The sequence below is a fragment of the Bombus terrestris genome, chromosome 8 (assembly GCF_910591885.1).
Source record: "Bombus terrestris chromosome 8, iyBomTerr1.2, whole genome shotgun sequence".
In the NCBI taxonomy this organism is placed as follows: Eukaryota; Metazoa; Arthropoda; class Insecta; order Hymenoptera; family Apidae; genus Bombus; species Bombus terrestris.
Genome location: NC_063276.1, coordinates 9860114 through 9880303, shown reverse-complemented (window position 1 = coordinate 9880303; position 20190 = coordinate 9860114). Strand labels below are relative to the sequence as shown.

General features: G+C 42.0%; 1 protein-coding gene across 14 annotated transcripts in view; it reads left to right on the top strand.

The window, feature by feature from the left end:
- Positions 1–20190, top strand: part of LOC100644427 (RNA-binding protein Musashi homolog 2) — a 122332-nt gene that overhangs the window by 66898 nt on the left and 35244 nt on the right. Inside the window, exon 1 of one of the 14 annotated variants that reach the window (XM_012319897.3) lies at positions 4609–5504. The exons of 12 other annotated variants lie outside the window; for them this stretch is intronic. In XM_012319897.3, the coding sequence (XP_012175287.1) occupies positions 5473–5504 (32 nt within the window). In that variant the 5' untranslated portion in view covers positions 4609–5472. Of the gene's footprint in view, positions 1–4608; positions 5505–20190 lie in introns of those variants that run through there. One more of the 14 variants, XM_048407989.1, reaches the window with a different exon arrangement.

Sequence of the window (20190 nt, the reverse complement as noted above, 5' to 3'; positions counted from 1 at the left end):
TTTCCGCGATATTTAATCGGGTCGTGTCCGAGCTCCGCTTAGAATTCAAGCAAAGCCTGCCGGTTAATCGTTCCTAGCTATTCGACCGAAGAAACGGTCTGCAACATTCGTGCCAACAACTTTTTTCCTCCTCGTGCAGGTTTAACCATGTATATATTTATTGTCCAAATGTTCGGCCATTTAAACGCCTACGTACAAACTTGCCACGATCTTTGCAAACAAAAATTACATGGATAGAATGTAACAAGTAGTAGAATTTTCTTGATTTTCTTTGACATAAAATAGTTGAAATGAGATTGCAGAATTTTCTTTTGAATGGATTCCAGTTTTCCTTCACTGAATCTTTTAACGTATTTATCATATATTCAAGGTTGTTATGTACGGATGAAATACGAGCTGTTTTTCGCATGATATGCCGATTAGTAGTATCGAATACACGTTAAAAAGAAAAAAGTACGTGTTCATGAAGGCGATAGAAATATAATGAAGAAATAAAGAGCAACGTTAATTATCCGGAGCGGTGAGCATCGTCTCGACGTATCGCGATTTCAAATTACAATATTCACGGTTTGCTTGACACATGCCGTGTATTAAGTATCTACGTGACCATCGATTAACGTCGCGAGTTAATTAGTAAGATTGAGTAATTTATTTGTGGCATTCGATTAGATTCAAGGTGATAAAGATACATGGAAGATTAGTGGATTGACATTAGTTTGTGTTAAATTAAACAATTTAGATGTAATGTATTTCTGTTTTTTAATTTGTTTTCTAACATTCTGTATATTAAGTAGATTGTAGCTTTTTAAGAATTCACGACAACGAGACTTGGTGTCGTACTAAGCGTTTTACGATTAGCGTAATTAATCTTCTTTGATTAGTTAAAAATCGATCGTCGAGTTCCTTATCGCGTATTCATGAAAATCGGAACGTTCCCGATGAGGATCGTTGCGAACGAGTACCGCGATTCGGAGCTTTTAACGTCCTCGGGGTATCCGTTGGATAGATACAATTACAACATACTTCGTTAGGTAGATCCGCGATGTTATCTCCCGAAGGAGGATCGTCGACGTGCTGCGTCGTATCGCGCAAATTCAATTTACGTAATAAAATCGCGCGTCCGCGATGTCTCGGTCGAAGTCACGGGAATGAACCGAAGCGTGAGGATAGGTTTCAACCGACAACGCCAGAAGCACTACGACTGTTCTCACCCCAGCTGTCTTCCCTCCCTCGCAAAGCTTCGTGTTACCGGACGAGGAAGTCCGAGAGTACTTCCTGCGTTTTGTCTGGGCCGAACCAGCTAGAAATCGTTTGCTTCGCATTGAACATCGAACTTGTTTGCCGTGTCACGTTTTATATCCTTTTCGGCGATTCTAACTGATAAATAAAAAAATATTCTTGCGTTCAATAGACATCACTCTATCGCTCTGTCGATATACCTGTGTATTACAACACTCTTCCACTTTTTACAGGAACTTTTCACTTTTTACAGGATACATTTCTTATATACACGTATTTTTACTATCTTTGAAAGAGAGCTGCTTGAGAGTTTCGACGAACATTAATCATCGCTAATACCATCGGATAAAACAAGTTGTCGGAGAAGTTGTTCGAAGTATCGCTGCATAAAACATCATGCGCAAAACGATTCTTTAAGTAATTACACGGCCGGAAGTAAGCAAGTTTCGCCGTTTATACGGAAATGGTATCTACTTCGCGAGATTAAAGTCACGGCGCTGTGTACTTGCGCCATTTAGATATTGCTTGGTTAGAACCCGTATCCGTGTTATTCGAATCATATCGATATTCGTAATATCCAGCCAAGGCTGATACGCATGCCGAGTATCGAATCGAATGAAAAATACCTACAATGGGAACAATACCCTTGTTCGATCTTCATTCAGCAACTTTCGAAATAACCTAGATATACTTATATTTTTAAGCGAAAGGGACGGGAACGAAGGTCGAACTTACCGCTGTTTTCATATTCGATGGCGAAGACTCGAACGCCATTGCCTTCCTTGGCTCGATACAAAAATAAAGAATAAAGGGGAGACACGTGTGAATCATCGTACGTGGCAGAGCCGCCTCGCGATAAGATTCACTGGCTGTCTTTTTGTTTTGTGTCTCGATGCGACGTACAGCCGTCAAATAACGTCGGCACATTTACCTTGTGTCGAGGCACGCACGTCCAGAATCTGGCCAGCGATTTGGAGGCCGGCCAGCTAGTCCCAGATCCTGACCTGCCCTCTTGACATTCCACCGTACAATTCTCAAGCAAAGTGGCGGCAACCGAGCGAATGTACGGTACAAGGGATTGGGTTGAAGGCCTGGGAAAAATGCAATGGCAATTACAGTGACAAGTTAGGTATACAGGTATAGGTATAGCAGGTAATAAAAGTATATAACAGTGGGAAAAGCGGTACAGTCAAACTATCCAAGAAACGTATTCAGGTATTACTTTTCCAGGTTTCCGCTTTATACTTTGTGTTGATTGTTTATTCGACCGAATGGTTCTTTTTACTATATATAGCTTTAACTCTTAGCTGGTTTTATACTCACTAGCGAAACGTGCACATTATTCAGTTGCATAAGTCGTACGACGTTGGCTCGTGAGATTGCCGTCTGGTCTGATGCCGATTTCCCCACGTCAAGCCCACCGAGCCCACGTCTCTTTGTGTCAACGCGCACGTGTTGAAGAACGCCCGGGCGTTAACATTCTCGATCGTTTCTTGCGAAAACTCTAACTTCCCTGGCGGTTCGTGGAAGCGCACCGACAGTTCTTCCGGAAAAGTGTATTGTGCCGCGTCTTCGGAGAAAATGAGCAAGCGAATAATGGGAGTTATTGGTTTAAGACTCGACGATACAACAGTGGAAATTTTACGCAGATACGAACACGGCATTCCACAAAGCTGCTGGTGAGTTGATTTTCACAAAGGTATACATTCGAACACGTTTTGAATAGTATCAAAATACATATCATCGAATTTCTCTGCTTCCATTGACAACTTGTACGCGAACTGTCCCCAGAAATCTAAATCACATTTTCCACATTAACAAAGCAAATTTCGTTAAAAGGTTGATAAGTTTAAAAATTAGTTTAGTTATTAGTTAGTTAAAAATCGAAGGTTAAAAATTCCTTTTAACCTTCATCCACCAGTTTCGCCTGATTTGCTTGATTCGCTTAACTGCAAACCTGAGAGTGCATTTTATACATTTAAAATGGAACCTTTTTATTGTACAGTAGTTTTTTCTAAATCTGCAATTTCGCTCGATACGTTTTAATAGTAAAAGCGCCCAATATAACGTTGGTAATAGGATCAACGATTGGCGAGCTTCCTAGGAGAAAGGAAACGCGTGGCACATACGAACAAGCCGTCGAGAGGCAAAGTGTGTCATCAATTAGAATCCTTAATCCTTTCCGTCTCCGGCAATGTGATTCGTTGCACGAACACGAGGGCTCTCGGCGGATGAAGTGGCCCTCGTAACAGGGCTCAGAATCAAGAGAAACACAGTTCTCTCTACGTACAGTGACTGACTCGCCACTTCGTTTACATACTTCTAGCTTCTAGGAAATGCGCGTTTATCTTTTTTTTTAGATAAATTTAGGATGCGCACATTGTCGTTGCTATGTCTAATGATCGCAAGCAACAATTCTTACTTATGCATATTTCGAAGTTTTTCTATCGAACTTTCTAAATAGTGAATTGTACTAATTAGTAAATATTTACTTTGATTCCTCGTTCCTTTGCAGTTATGAGGAGGATTAAAAATATGGAAATTATGTCGAATATAGGAAAAAGAAATAAATAGAATAGAATGATATCGTATTTTGAAGGACACGACAAAAGTAACGAAATTCTTGTTGTCCATAGAGGGGTCTGAGGTCCTTGAATGGCTACCCTAATCGCCTGACTCAATTCCCATTGAGCACCTGTTGGGTTTATTGAAAAAGTCAGTGGTTGATTTTTACTGTGGGAAAAGGTGCAACTAAATTATACCGTATAGATAGTTGCTTACAAGATTTCCCTTAAATTTTTGTGCTCTTTCCGATAATAAATATCAGTTTATATTTATCAAATGTATAGCAAATCAATCGAAATGAATAGAAATTCATGCAGTCTTAAGCAAAGCTAACTCTTCGGTAGATGTTAGTGTTGTTAACAGTAAAAGTAAAAGCGATCGTTTATTTATTCCCTCGCGTTTAGATTACCGATGAATGGATTGCTCTCCTCGACGAATCTTGTCAGCGAACCGCGAATAGTTGAAATTTTCTTGCAGCAGTCGGGTAACTTGAAAACCGCGTACGATTCGAAAACCGATATTCGTTGGTAAAAGCAACCGTTTAGTGGAAGTTGAGAAGCATTTAGTGAGCACCACTGCAAAGACTGGACTCCGCGGAACAGCACGAGGCGTGGAGTCTTTTAGCGAAGGGCAGAGGAATTGCGAACAGGCGTTTTGTCTGTGTGCGTGCGCCTGTTTCGTAGTACGCGCCACGGCCGCGTTCGCATAGGGGTGCGCTCGCTTCTCCCTCCAGGTGTCCCAACCTAACCTACCCCTACTTCGCGGTGTATCCCTTGGTTCGGCCAATTCCCCCTTCCCCGTGGTGCTCGTCGACGGCCCGTGCGGTCGGTTCTCCGTGCTAGAGATCCCTTCGCCTATCCCCTCTCTGGCTGCCACGGGTTTCCCCCACCAATAGGTCGAAGAGGCGAGCGCACAGCTGCCACACTGTGAAGTGCGAGGACTGGAGAGACGCGCAGCGACGCCGTTATCGTCTAGCCGGTCGTTTGGACTAACCTACAAAACTGTCGTGGAAAGAAGAAAGGGGGGTCGAGAGAGAAAGAAGGAAAGAAGAAAGCCGACCGTGAGAGGGAGAGGGAGAAAGAGAGTGGCCGGCGTGCGTTTCTCGTGTTTTCCGGTTCTCGCGGTGACTCGCGTCTTATCAATCGTGGGTGCTGTTACCGCGTCGAAAGCCGGTCCTCAAGTCGCGCGGCTCGTCGTTCCTGTCATCACGACTCGCCGTTCGTTTCTTTCAGTTACTTCGTATGCGCAGGCAAAAGTCAGCGACAGCCTGTTCGAATACCGGCGTAGCAGAGAGACCCTTTGTCTCGAAGAGTCGGCTTGTTCGAGTTGGCCGATGTGTGCGGTTCTAATTCGCGAATATTAGCCGGTCCTGGTTGCTGTGTTTTGGCGGTACTGTGATTTAGGTACCGAGAGAGGCAGCCCGTAACGCACGGTCGCGCGTCATCGTGGCCCACCGACGCGACATCCTCGTCGTTTGGTTATATTCGTATCGTCACGACCTTGAACTTGTGCGTCTATATATCGTATCGAGTGGTTGTGTGTGGTTCGTTTAACCTGTGACGTCGAGACATAGTGCGAGGAGAAGGTAAAAGAGAAGGTACACCGAGAAGAATCTACCGGTTGAGAACCGAACGACGACAAGGATCCTGGAAGCGACCGCGTCCAACAATGTTTCCCTATACGACATTCCCGGCAGTAGGGTAAGCAAACGACCACTAGTCCTTCGTTTTTCCTTGCGGTTCAAGTCGTTCGACGGCAATCCCCTGTCCGTTTTCTTTTTGTATGTCACATGCGTACGTGTGTGTGCGCGCGCGCGCGCTTGTATGTTCACCGTACGAAAGACCTGCTTTTTCTCTAGCAGCGAATACGCGTCTCGTCCTGCTGCATCTCACACGCTTCAACCATCTCGTGTCCTGGTGTTCGCATTCCTGTTCATGTTCATTTTCATGTTCATGTTCATGTTCATGTTCATGTTCGTGTTCTTTCTCTTGTTCTTGCGTTAACCCTTTCATTCTGGACTGTTTGTTTTCGTCGTGCTCGTCTGTCATGCTCGCTTCGAATCGCTTGATAATGAGCTTCACGTACGTACATGCTGCCTGCGTATTTGATCTTGTGCTCATGCTTTATTTCGCGTAGAAAACCGGCCAGAGAAAACAAAAACGTGTGCAACTGGCATCGTGATGTGCGCGGGTGTATGTGTGCGCTCGATGTTGCACGTATGTATGTATTTCACGAATGGGAAAGAGATAGGACGCGCGGTCGTCTGTGTGCAAACAAGAGACGGAAAACGCTGGACAGAGAAACAGAAAGAGAAAGAGAGATGTATGCACGTTTCTACGGGATAGGAGGTACGCCCGAACTTCGAGCGCGTCGACGCTTTGTCCTTTCCCCCTTTGCTCCTTTTCCCTTTCTCCGTCGCACTTTCGCCCTCCCGTATCTTCCATCCCTGTCTCTCTTTCCCCTCTTGCCTTACTCGCTCGCTCTTTCAGCCCCGATGTGTGTACGGCGTGCAAACGTGTAGATACGCGCGTGTATACCTACAAGGATCGTGGCTGAGCCCTTGCTGGCTGGTTTCAGAGAAATCAATCGTGTGCAAACGAGAATAGCTGCGTTCAGACCGATTCGAAAGTTGACAAAAAAGCTCACGTGTCGAACGACGACATCGGAGATCGTTCCGCCATACTGTCTTTTCGCTCGACGGACAGCTGGAGAAAGAGAGAAAAAGACAAACAGCCTGATGGTAAACGACGCAAGGGAGAGATGTAAGAAACGTTGAAGGTTCCATTGAATCACGATTCGGATCTTGTAAATTGCGTTTCGTTTAATCAAGAGGCTCCTTGGTCGTCCTGGCAACACAACACGCCAATTCGACGCGGCTTGCGAGGGGAAGAAAACAGAAAGCAGGGAAAGGGTGCAGGAAGTAGCGTGACACCGAGGGCCGTTATGTTTGCAGTTAGGTTAGGTGGTTGCGATTCCGATTTTCTTTAACCCGGTCGTCATGACGATGAAAAAGCAACCGACTGTGTATTGTGTATTGACATCGCCTCAACGGTAATCGAAAGCGAGGTCCGCGACAACTTTCCAAGCGAATTTCGCCAATCGGAATGGATAATTGGTAATTAAGCTCCCGTTACGTTTTGCAATAAAATTGCCTGCATCGAATAATCACTGATTTGCCATCGACAACTACGCTGCAATAAAATTTGTCAGCTTTTTTTTTTTTTACTATACAGGACCTTCGTAAAAATATTTATTGGTACTTCCTAGCGTATTGACGTCGACGGTAAATAGGATTACATAAATCTGTGTACGTCACGTAGTATTACCGTTTTTAATACTTTTATCGGAAAAGCATGAATAATTGCGTATGGCTGTATTTAGCTATGTTCCATAATTAAACCTCGGTACAAACTGGTTTGGACGCGATACAACTATGAACGAATTTGTTCTGGTTTCCTTAAATTACCTTGAAGGTATCGCCTTCTCGAGATTTCTGAAAATGCTAACGACAATGACAATCTTTAAATTCTTCTCTTTTGTTGTTGATGCTACAAAAGCTCGGGATAATTGTTAGTACGTAAGTACATAATACGAAAGATATTCTTACGAGGTCGTGGAAGGAAAACGAAATGAACAGCTGCATTTGCGCGAGCAAAGCGAGAAAAATCAAGCGAGGTCGTAAATTAACGCGTTGAGTGACGATACTCATTGATAGCCGTACGTATTGTTGTACGTGGCCCGCATGCATGCAGACACCTGTGTCAATTTTCCATAATTAATTTCCATCATTGTTAGTAACGCAACAATGTGTCATTGAAGAACTGGTTCTTCCGAGCTATCATCGTTTGGCTTTGAACGAGGCTCGAGGTCCTCATATCTCTCAAAACGTCTGCAATTACATATGTACTTGTTTTGCTTCTCAAACATGTAAACTTTAATTCCTGATCAATTTTATGACCTCGCTGTATCGCCCCTATCATGCGAGACGAGTACATATGTACATATCCTTGTATATATATTGTACATGATTCAAATGATGTATACGTTGCATCACGCTGGACTAAAGAGCCAACTATGTCACTCTATTTGTATTCTCTCACTAGCAACTAAAACAGTTCACGTTTACTCGGTTGCGGCCTTATAAAGATAAATTTTGTTTTATGGATTGTTCAGTCTTTCGCTCTCTTTCTCTTTGCAATTTGAGAAGTATAATTGGCTTTATAGAAGTATAATTTTCAAAAGATATGCGTTCAAGAATCATCCCCGGTGGAGTAGAACGGTAGAAAACGAAACTTTTTAGTTTACGGCAGGAGGAAACGCGGTTACTGACGTACATGGTTAAAGTTTTAATTGAAACGTAAGCCTGACTGTTCTCTCCTATTGTTTCAATGAGTCACAAACAGTGGTACCATGAAAAAAGTGGTATCTACTTGCGTATCTGATGCTGCATGCACAAATATTAATTATTGGAATTTCTCTGATGTTAACGCAAAGACTCGAATGAACGCGAACAATATCGCATCAAACAATGTAAATTATCGCATTATTCGTGACTCGTGCAAAAGGTTAAGGGTAAAAGGCAAATGCGTAGTCAAATTATCGAAGTGACGCAAAAGCTACTCAGTGAGGCTTCATTAGGAACTGCAACCCTGGCGTATCGCATTCGTCGAGTATTTGTAACGTTTATTCGACAAATCGTCGTGCATCGAATCGCCGATCCTCTGGAATGTCAACATTTTTGTGACGGAATTCGAACCGTGAATATCTCGTAATTAATTAACGCGCTGCCCGCTCGCTTGTGCCTGTAGGAAAATATATAATCATTAGTTGTTACAAATGGTAAGCCAATAAATTCTTGCATAAGAATCGGTTTAATGTTATTGGGAGAGAGGAATTGAAACTATTGAGCTGCAGATATTTCCGCATATCTGAATTTTTCTGAATACGACTGAAGGAATCGAACTTGAGCAAAAATTTTGATCGCTTTATGATTAAACTGGAGGAAAACTATTAAGCGCAAAGCTTAATAACTCTTTAAGTAACTCTTTTAAGACTAGTTGATAAATCAATCAAATTCTCCTAAAAGTATAAATACTAAGGCAAGAGATACTTTTAAAATTTTGAAGAAGATAGAAAAAGATGCTATGCATGGAAGCAGGTGTAGATATGTGCGAAGTTTGGAAGGTATTGGAAATCGAGCTTAAATAGTCTCTGCACGGTTTTTCACTTTCATTTCTCTTGCCACGCAATTCCCGGACGCGATTCTCTGGCAGAAAGCCCATGATAAACGCAGACGGAGAGCCAGCGAGCCGTCGTTTGTTTCTCGATGGAAAGCGTGGCTTGTAATTAGTTTGGACGATAGGTCGGCCGGTTACCGAGAAGCACGAAACACGCAATTGGTTTTACTAGAACGGAGAAAGAGAAGAGCAAGTCCGGGCTGCGCGGCGCAGCCAGATGGGAGCTTCGGGACGAAACAGAGAGGAACGATGAGAGGGATCGAGTCACGTGTTTTCTTCGACCAGTGGATGTCCGTCATTGTGCACTTGTGCAGTCGATAACCAGCGCGGCTGGCTACGATCCGCGAATGTTGTGTCAATAAATGTCCGTCACTGACATCGTCAGATGCTTTTAAACCGGGTCTGGCCATCGCCGCGACTGCTCGATTATTTGCCTCGCTGGAGTATCGCGCTCGAGGTGCTTTCGATGTCACTGCTGTTCACTTCTGTTGTGACTCCCACACCGGCCCCGATAAATATCGGGAAATTTTTCTTTGCTTCTCTCGGTCTTTAAAGGACACCGTCGGCTCGTGTCTCCGAGTGCTTCGCTCTTTCAATCTTTTGCGCACCGTCCATCGATCTCGCTTTGTGCCTCTAGAGATTCTTATTTAGACTGTTTGTACGGATTCTTTCAGAAAGTTGTGGTATTGAAATAATGATTCTATAAGGAAGCCGAAACGTGCATTGAAACGAATGGAAGTCATATCGAACGTTGTGAGTTGTATTTGTAATCTGTCGTCAACGCTGTAAGCAGAGACAGTCGATATTTGACCGATGAAAAAGTCTTGTAACTTCGAAATGAGTAAATGGACACATATCTATTGAAACTTTCTTGCTAGTTTTGATAAGTAATATATACCGAAGTTTGGCGCCAGCTGTCTGAAACTCTATATATTAGAGTCAAATCGAAGTCGATATACACTTGCTGAATGAAAAAACAATGTGTATCTAACTTCTAGAAATATAGATTGATTTCGGTTTGATTGAAAGTATAACAGCGGGTTGAAGATCCTTCGTGGTGTCGGCGATCAATCCTGGCATGGAATATTTTTTGGTTTCCTATATCCGATATCTTGATCAGAGCAACGTCCGATACGCAAGATATAGAGCTAGTTGGTCGTGGAACCGGGACCTCGTGTGCTTAAAAAAGTAGCCTAGCAAAGAGAGAGAAATCGGCCAACCACCGCTGGTATCCAGAGACAAAGACCTCGGTCGATGCACGTGGTGGCACTATCGGGCTTCTCTTTCTCCTTTGGCTTCCCTCTTTCTCCCGCCCCCTCCTCTGTGTTTCCTTCTTCCTTCCTTCTCTTCTGTTCCTTTTCTCCTACCCCTTCTGTGTCTCTTTCCCCTGTTCGTAATTCTCTTCTGATCTACAACCTCTACGAGTGAGCTCGACTCGACTCCGAGAACTTCCCTTCGCGATATATACCGGGTGCATCCACCATTCGAGCAATCGAGAGGGAATAAATCGTCGTCAGTTCGCTCGAGAAATTTTATCGCCCGATTTATTGATCCCGCGAACGAGAGGTATTCAATTAGAGCCATTCGCGGCTAGTTCTGTCCGTGATTAAATTATTTTCGTTTTATTAAATCGCGATATTAAATATCGTTAATTTGCGCAACTTTAATTAAAGTACTGTTCAAGGTAGGCGAAATGTCATACAAATTTGACCTTCTTCGGCGGTGTTCGTAGGCGACGGATGTAAATGTCTGATACGTAGGAGTAGATCGTAGGTATTATTCCAGAAATTAATGTTCCCCCATGGAAAAGTAAAATTCACAGCTTTGACGAGAATAGAGGATACTATTACGGATATAAACGTTGCGTCCGTAATGTTGAATAGAAACAAGGAAACAAAGCGGATGCAATTTAAAGTCCGATTTAGTGCCACGCCTCGTAGATCGACTCTCTTTCTCCTTCGTCCTCGTACAGAGCTCACTTACAATCGATTTTTCACGAAATGTCCGCTTTCACTCAACACGTCCAAGCCTATACATACACGTTCACTCTAATAAAGTGGAAGTTAGACAGGTTCTCCGAAGAAGCAGATAAAAGATCTTCACAACATATTGAAAGATATGAGAACCTCCATAAAATATGTTTTACGCTTTACATTCGCAAAATTGGAAAAACTATGCTGGATTAAGTTACATTAACACGATAAGAACGCATTCGTTACATTTTTTATATGCCATCTTCATACGAAACTTATAACTTTCTGCACCTTTCAATAAACGCAGTTTGAATATCGAAACTGTCACCTTATCGCCGCAAACTCTTCGATTGTTCGCTGTTTAGCGTTTCAATTCTCCAAAAAAATAAAATTTTCCGTAGAAATTAAATTTCCACTACGTACGCATGGCCGAGATAAAGATCAAGAATGTCGAAAGCAAATTATGGTAGACGGAACACGCACTCGTCGCCGTTCGCTCGTTGGACCGAGACGGTTCACTTTTCTCTTTTATTGGCGAACTAGCGCGCTTTCGGTTCGACTTCTGCTCGATAATCGAACTGAATCGAATCGAGCACCGGGATCGCGCTCCAAAGATTTATTCGTTACAATAGCGTAGGTTTCCGTTTGTTCGAGTCGCTCACCCGGAAAAACGTTATTTCTGTGTAACCGGTGGATATACGTTCGCAGCTACAAGTTCGTCCAAAAGTTCTCGTTAAAAATTCACGTTGCACGCAATTTTCTAACACACGCGAGAAAAATGTCGACGAAAGTCGTACAAGGGAAAAGAGCTTTTTGTTTCTCTGTGTCTGCGTACGCGTCCGTAAGATGTTGCTTTCGCGCCAGACTTCGGGTCAGAAATAAAGCAGCCTTGGACGATCACTAATTTTACGGCCTAAATTAACACGCGGTCCGCGACAAGTAACCAGAATTGTACACTCCATACTTCGACGGTCCATTAACGATTTTGTCGTGGCGTTTTTTGGCGTCGCCGAAATCGCTTCACGGTCTCATTGGCAGTGACTTTACCGAAGGTGTGGATTCACTCTGATTTAGGTTGGAAGTCACGGTAAATTTTAGCTTTCTTTCAGTAGCCAAGAAAGTATTTCGTGCTGTCGAAAGAACGACTTCAAAATTCCCAAGTATGTATCAGCGATTATTCGTGAAGCAATCGAGGAATTTTCGTTTACATAGCACGTTTCTTGTAATCGAATTGAACATGCAACCTTGAATATCGTGGTTTAGTGGGATCAAATGTATCGATTTAAATCGTTACGACGACAATGACTTGCGTAACGCAGCTCGGTAACGTGACTCGATCGAAATGTTTTTCGAGCATCGACTTACTAGATTCGTTTCACCTTCGTACAGTGTTATACGTACATACGATCTGGGTCTTCCTGCAGTCTCGTGCGCAATAACTCGTATACCTTAAAACCAGATTTCTTTCGATCTGAAACAATTACTCGTTAAGAGGTCTGAATTGATATATTAGACTCATACTCGAAAGGAGTAAGATCATTACATTCGTGTCCGCCAGTCTCTCTAAAGAACTTCGTTGCTCGACTGACTTGTCGGTATTTTCTTTCCTTCTTTGGTTCTTTCATCTCGTTCGCGAGTCACGATCGCTCTTCGTCTCTCGAAAAGCGTTGGCGTTTGATACTTGAAAGCCATCGAAAAACGGCGAGCGAGTTACGTTTTCGACTTGCGTCGTTGCAAGCCCCGGTACTCGTGCGATGAAAATCGTATGCCTGATGGATTTCGATGAACGTCCCTCGAAAGCGCAAAGTAATGCTTTTTAGAATTTCCTTTCTGTTTCTTTCTCTCTCCTGCTTCCCTTTATCCGCTCTTTTTCCTTTTTTCCCCTGTTTAACTGTGTCACGATGCATTTACATCACTGCTACATGCAATCGAGCATCGAAAACCGGAGCTGAATGCAAGATGCAACACATCGTTTGGAACACCGTTTCGAGAAATGCTTTCTCCGAAAACGAAAAATGCGGCTTAAGCGATCGATTCATGCGACTTCGACGATGAAACGTGACATCGAGCAGCATTTAAAAAACGCAACTTAGTGCTCCGTCTAATTGATTCTACGTAATGGAATTCCGTCGGAGATCGAACGATCGAGGCTTTGTACTCTTTGCTCGAGTTAAAGTTCTTGTGCCTGGTTAATGAAGACTGGCCAGACAAATTAATAATGCAATCTTAAGATAAGAGCACGGCTTATGATGGCGCGTTTAAAAAGGTTAGGGTCGAGTCTTATCTGAAAAGTAGTTTTCTTTAATTACTACGAGGCAGTCTCTGGTTATTTTGTTTCGGTCCTCGTAAATGCGGCACGATGGTAATTGGTTTAATACAATATTGTATAATTAACGATCGTTACGAGTTCAGACTTTTCCGCAACAATAAACGGGTGTTCGTTGGATCGAAAATTGTATACATGCTTAGTACTAAATCATGAATTGTAAAACGGTGGAGATTGAAGTAACTTAGTGAATAAGCTAGCAGAATATAAAAAATACCCGAAATGAATGGCGTGTTTAAATTCGACGGTATATAGATCAAGTGAAAAACGCTTGTTCTTTCGTATGTGCATTAGGTCAAGTTATCCGTGGTTGGTGCTCTAACACAAACCCATTTGTCGTAAATCAAATTTCGTCGGGAAAACTCGCCGTTCTTTCAGGTTAAGCGGGCTCCCGTATCCAAAGTTGAGACAGCCAGAGTTGATGTGTAAATTTATATACCATCTCTCTACCTTGTTCCGTCTAGCGTCGAAATTAATTTACTCTTTTTCAAACACAAACGCGTTTATGAATCCACCTCTGTTGACGCGATCATAAAAATGGGGCATGCAAATTTTTGTCATTTATAAATCGGGGCCAAATGATCGACATCTAGTTTCATTAATTTTAGTTGCCTCTATTAAACGTACTAAAACTCGTCTCATTATTTATAAAAATAAAGTTCGTGCGAATTCCCATTTTTAATCTTATTTTCTACAATTTATCGTACTATCTTGATTTTCTTACGGCCATCAAGTCTCTATAATTACCGAATACGGAAACAGCGCCGTCTGTTTCACTTTCGTCTCATATGTAACACCATAGTGGGATCGCAAATTTTTTAGCCTGGCGCTGGTAATATCTGTCGGCGTTCCCCTTCGTCCGAGATTTTCTTTATAGCTGGCTTAGAATCCGTGGGCCGTGGTGCGCGCTAACAAAGCCGAACGAACAAGGAAACATTTTACTCTCGAATCCTTCCGTTACGTTCGCTCGAACGCTATCGACTCACCAGTTTCATAATTGGAAGAAAATTTCGTAACAACCGTTCTCTCTGTACTCGATGCTACGAAATTCAATTATCGACGTTCATAAATTACGAGCTTGGAATGCTGGATAGGACTTTTATATTCTGTTTTCCTTTCCGTTCGTTCTCATTTACGTATCGTTGGATTATTTTCCTAGCAGGATGCGTACAAATCTCGATAATTTTTTGCGGTATCTTTCTCATCGTTTTTCGGAACGTAAGAAAATGATCTGCCAATTCTTACTTTCTGAGAAATGAAAGTATCTGAAACAGAATTGTGGTCGATACCATTTCCGTTCACAAAGAAATCATTGATGCGTTGCAGATGGAAAAAGTTCTAGTTGAAATCTATCCGTGCATTTCGCAGTAAAAAGCGTCGATGTTTTAAGTATACCGATACGATTAACTGCGCGCGCGACGGTAAATTCTTTTTACGCGGTCGCTTACGAAAGCCTGCGAACGCGCGCCATTTTCGAAATACACGTTTCACGGCGGCGCCGTGGTACATTGCTGCGTTCAATTTAAATTCATCGTGCACTCGCTCAGGCGTTATTAAAGCCGTCGGCATAAATTTCGGCAGAATTGGCGGCGGAATCTAATAAACGTCAGATGGTTATCGGCCTGATGAAATATCAAATCAAATTCGATGACTATCGCTGGCGGTGTAGCTAATGAACGTTAAGAATAACATACGAGGGTGCAAGGTAAAGAATTTCGTTCTATCCATAAACTCCTGTAACGTATAAATAGATGGAGTGTAGGAATGTATAAATGGACGACGTCAATCTTATTTTAGCGTGTAGGTACGCTCGTACTTGAAAAATCAATAAGACAGGATTTATAATCGACTACACCGATCTAACTACTTAACGCACGCGTTACCGCCAAAAAATGTAACTTCTATAAATATATTTTGTTACAACATCCGCACATCTGTTGGTAACTCGATGAGGTAACGCGTACCACGTACCTTAGCTTCTTTGGTAAACTACGTTTACCATGTAGTGTTCGGTCGAGAAGAAGTCTTTAACCTGCATGCATTCACAATACTTTGTGAACCCTACTATTCTACGAATCCTGTTATAGAATTTTCATCCAAGGCGTTTTCCTTTAGCTCGCCTCATTGACTTTATTGACTGCCATCACAAAAGGCTGATATTACATTTGGTTGATCGACAGATCAGTCTGCCTTCCATTTAAAACCCTTTCCCACTCTAAACTTCTTCCCGACTGTAACATTGCATCTCTTTTATTAATATTTGCGAACATTTCATCAAGGTATTAAATACCAAGATATCGTCAAACGCGCCATCTCCAACATGTCTAGCAATCTAGACCAGAGTGCAGTCAATCCTCTTTCGGATTAGGGCGATTCTACCCTACATAATCTCGCCTTCTTTTCATCGTCCGCGAATTTCATTGTCACGATCGGCTGCTCTCGGCGAGTACATACACTCCCACACTGGTGGAAATGTTGCTCTCCGAGTACCTAAGTACCTACACGAGGAGAGTCGCGGCGCGATGCGACTTCTATCCTTAGCCTCCTCGTTCGGACAGACGAGGTTGCGAGGCCTCTTCGAGCAGCCGGTAGGCGCCAAGGCCGAGCATTCCTTCACCTCGCCCGATTTTTACTCTTTTCTTTATTTTCTCTCCTCTCTCGCCGCGATCTCCCGTCGATTATCCCCTCGTCTCCTTCTCCTTGTGATTCCTCTCAAGGGGCCCGATGCCCCTTGTCCACTAACCTCTTTCTCTTTCTATCTCTCTACCTGCGGTTTTCTCATTTGTTTAGCATCTCACGCTGTTCTGTCTGACTCCGTTTTTCTGCCGGCTCATGCAACCAGTACCTAGAAGAAGAATGGGACTCTGCGAAGTCTTTTCAAATACTGTACGCATGCTCGATACGCCTTTAGTGCCATTTCTTTTCTCTAGTTTGCTACATAACTGTCTATATTTGCTATATCGCGTGGTTTAGGTCAGCTGAGAAGCGGATAGTTATTTTAAACATGGCGCGGTTTGAAGCGGTCGGGCGAGCAATTTCGATGACGCGGTTATTGGCTGGTTTGGAATTTGATACAATTCGCGTGACAATAAGTTCATATCGCGTTTAATTAATTGACTGGCTCGTTATCAGATTACTTGGTAACGAGTTTGTATAACGGAGCAACGGTAACGTAACCGAGTTACAACGTTGTTAGTTACGTTAACGACTCTTAATACTTGGGTGTTTGTTGGTTCTCGCGATATATGTGCAATTTTTACAACGAGAAAGTTGTTAAAATCGATTTAAAATTGAAATGGGATCGTTTACGCGATGAAAGTGGAGTGCAATGAGAATTAAATTAGCGGTTAAGCGTAAACCGCTTCGTTTACCAAGACACTGTCTCTTCTGGCAAACGAGGCACGACCGGCAGTTATGTTATTTAAGAATGTATATGATTTCAGTCGATGTTGAGTTCGTCTTCGTCTATCATGTCACACATGAGGCTTACAACTATGCTGATCTATTCTATAAATGAAAAATCGTACCTTCTAACTGTATCTTTGGAATTTACTTTTTTCCTGTGATAAGTAAATTTACGGAGGTGAATAATCATTAAACATCTATGGTATGACTTAGGCAACGAAAAGAAGAAATTTACCAAAATATAAGTTGGATGTTACCAATAAAAAATTCGCAACTATTACATGTTTTTTATATTTACTTGACGAAAGATTTTGTCGAAGTAAACGATACTGTCATTGATATTTGCAACGCTAATGTAATAATAGATATAGCACGTGATTGTAGGTATAAGCCCAAGTTTTCATTCAGTGGTATCTGTAGCGTTATGTGCTCAAAAAAGATCCGCGAGTTTCAAGTAGTTTTCAACCGAAACAAAGAGTTTATTTGGTTAGACTTCTCTTTTCTTTCGTAGTCGGGCCACGATCGCACTGTTTTTCCACGAATAGCATTCGCACAGTGGTCGAAACGTTCACAGAGGAATAACACGTATTTGCGATGTACTTATTCCCGTGGAACACGAGAAAGCACACCACGCCCTTTTTAAGTGGCATGCCTTTCTTTTGCCAGACGCGCGCCGATGGTGTATACCAGATCCGCCATATAAACTCTTCTGAAGTGCTCCCTTCTAGCAGCGAGCGCGACAGAGAGAGGGGAACCAGCAAGGATTTTATTACGTACTCCAGCGAAAGTTCTTTCCGAGCAGTAGCGAGGTGAAAATGAAAAGAATAGTGACCGCGATCGAGAGACACCGTAATAGCTGCTACATCGACTACTTTCCTACCGTTTTCATTCGGAGAGCGATAATGCGAATAGAAAAGACGTATTAATCAAACTCGCTGATGTTCCTCCTAAAAATCACGTTGACTATTGTACAGCGAACATAAACGCTTGTTCTGTGCGTTCGCGTGACGATAAACGCGCCACGATTAAACCAGCGACAGCCTGGAACGTGCGTATCTCGATCAACAAGTGTTAATCCGTTTAGAAAAAAGATTGGAACGGTTTTTGCTGTTCCGGACGCGATTAATTAACGGGACGAGGTAACAAGTTTGCGATTTTTCAACGGAAATTAAAGTTCGCCGTTGTTTCTAATGGAATGTCCGCGCGAATTGAGCCGATTCACCACACGTGCGTGTTACCTTTGCGTATCAAACTTTTCAAATTCTTTCCAGTTTTAACGAAGTAGCGATTTAATACGTTTGCTGATATTCACGCATACGTTGTGTCCTCTTAACCTCTTAGGTACGGTTTTTGCGCCGGGCTGTTTCTCTATAGGGTAAATTTTGACACGAATTACGCGTAAACGATACACACCACTGTAATGTGTGACGGATAATGCCCTTCTCATGCAAGCACATTGGAACGAAGTTTTTGATAACTAAATTATAATTTTTCTTAAAAGTGCGATGCATGTACTTTAACTTTAATAACTTACTTTAATAATTAATAATATAATTGAGTGTGATATATTTTAAAGCACAGTACGACACATAGACCCACGTTACAATTTTCACACTCATAGCGCGATAGTGTCTGTCAAATTGCTCTTAATTTTCTATTTTGAAGCGACATTTTGAGGTTGAAGATTCTAAAAAATTATAAGGATAAGGATCGGCATGTTAAAAAGAGCATCTAATAATGGTTTATTTATTTTAACGAAAAGCAACAATTGATACCTGACACTGGCATATCAAAAACAAAGACTATATGTTGTCTGTATATTGTTAACACTGTTATAAAATGTGAGGGCAAAAAAAGTGTGAAGCAAGACAAATAAAAAACATCAGATGGTTCAAACGGTAAGCGAATGAGTCAGTAGAGTGAGCAACTATAGTGGCGCGTCGTAATATAGGATGACATCCACGAAAATCACTATAGTGGCGTATCGTACCTAAGAGGTTAACCGTTTGAGTCCCAAGTAGCGCGATCGCGCTGTTTAGATTTTGTGTCGAAAAGTTCCAGTACATTTGAACGCCACGAACGACTAACGGTATTTTGCATTTCATAGTTATCTTCTCAATAATTTTTATTGAACAAAACTTGAAATATTTATAAACTAATAGTACACATATATAATAATATAGATGTATTCCATAAAGTAACAAATATGACGAGCGCTATTGTATCGCTTGTTTCTCTTCGCAATCGGTTAAAATAAGCGTTATGGCGCTGTTCGGGATTTTTCAGCCCTATCTTTCAATGATCCCTGGGACTTAAACGGTTAATTATCTGAAATTTAGCTATCTGACTCTCGTTAGTAGGATATAAACGCAACTGTTGCGTCTTCGCTTTTACGAATTTTAATGAAACCATTTGAAAAAACCAACGGAGCTTAAGCAATCGAAATAGAAATAGATATTAGAATAGATATGATAAACTGAAGATATCTGAAACGAAATAGATAAGTTCCTGGGAGAGAATAGTTACGATATTATTTTTCTTATTAGCGACGTTTTTCAGTCTTTTATTTTTCTACCTTACTAAAACATTTCAACTAAGAACTATAATATTACTAGATTAGACAGAGACCATTGGACTACGTGAGACACTGTCGCAACCATGCGATTGAGGTTACATTTTGCCGCGAGAAGGTAAGCAGAAGAGAAAGAAAGAGCATAAACGAGGCATATTCGGTCGCGAACAGTGGCGTCGATTCACTTTCCCGCTTCGGCGAGCGAATTTGTTTTCTTTCCTTTTCGCTCTCGCTTTCGCGCACCGTCAGTTACTGTACGCTGTATGGTATAGCAGGTCTGAGAATCAGCCTGTAAATTGCTCGCTAAAAGGGCCTTTCGAAATGGACGGAAAAAAGGAACACGAACGCTTCTCTTTTTCTATCCTTCCTTCCTTTCTATTTGTCCATGCGAAACCTCGCTGACATCTTTCGATCTCTTTCTTCATTTGTCGACTTTCGATCCGTTAGACTTGCATTCTGTCACTCGTTTATAGCCTCGATCGACGAAGACAATAGAATGGACAGAAAAACGGTACTTGCATTATCGAGAAAGCAGTTAGCAACCTTCATCGCGTAGGACAGACGTGACGATTCGAGGAAAATACGAAATAGCAACCTTAGTATCTCTTTGTTTCTTTTAATAATTTGTTATTCTCTAAGAAAGATATCGCAAAGTTGCTCTGGATCTTACTCTGGTGTGCGAATATTTTTATTTCCGTTACGATATTTACATTCGTGCGAAGCGTGAAATACCGAAGCTTCAAACTTGCTCGCACATTCATCGCACAATCACAACATTTGGATTTGCTTACATAATTGAATTTTCCTAATCTCGAAATCATATTCTAACATAGTCTCACTGTACACCATTATACTATAACAATACACATTACC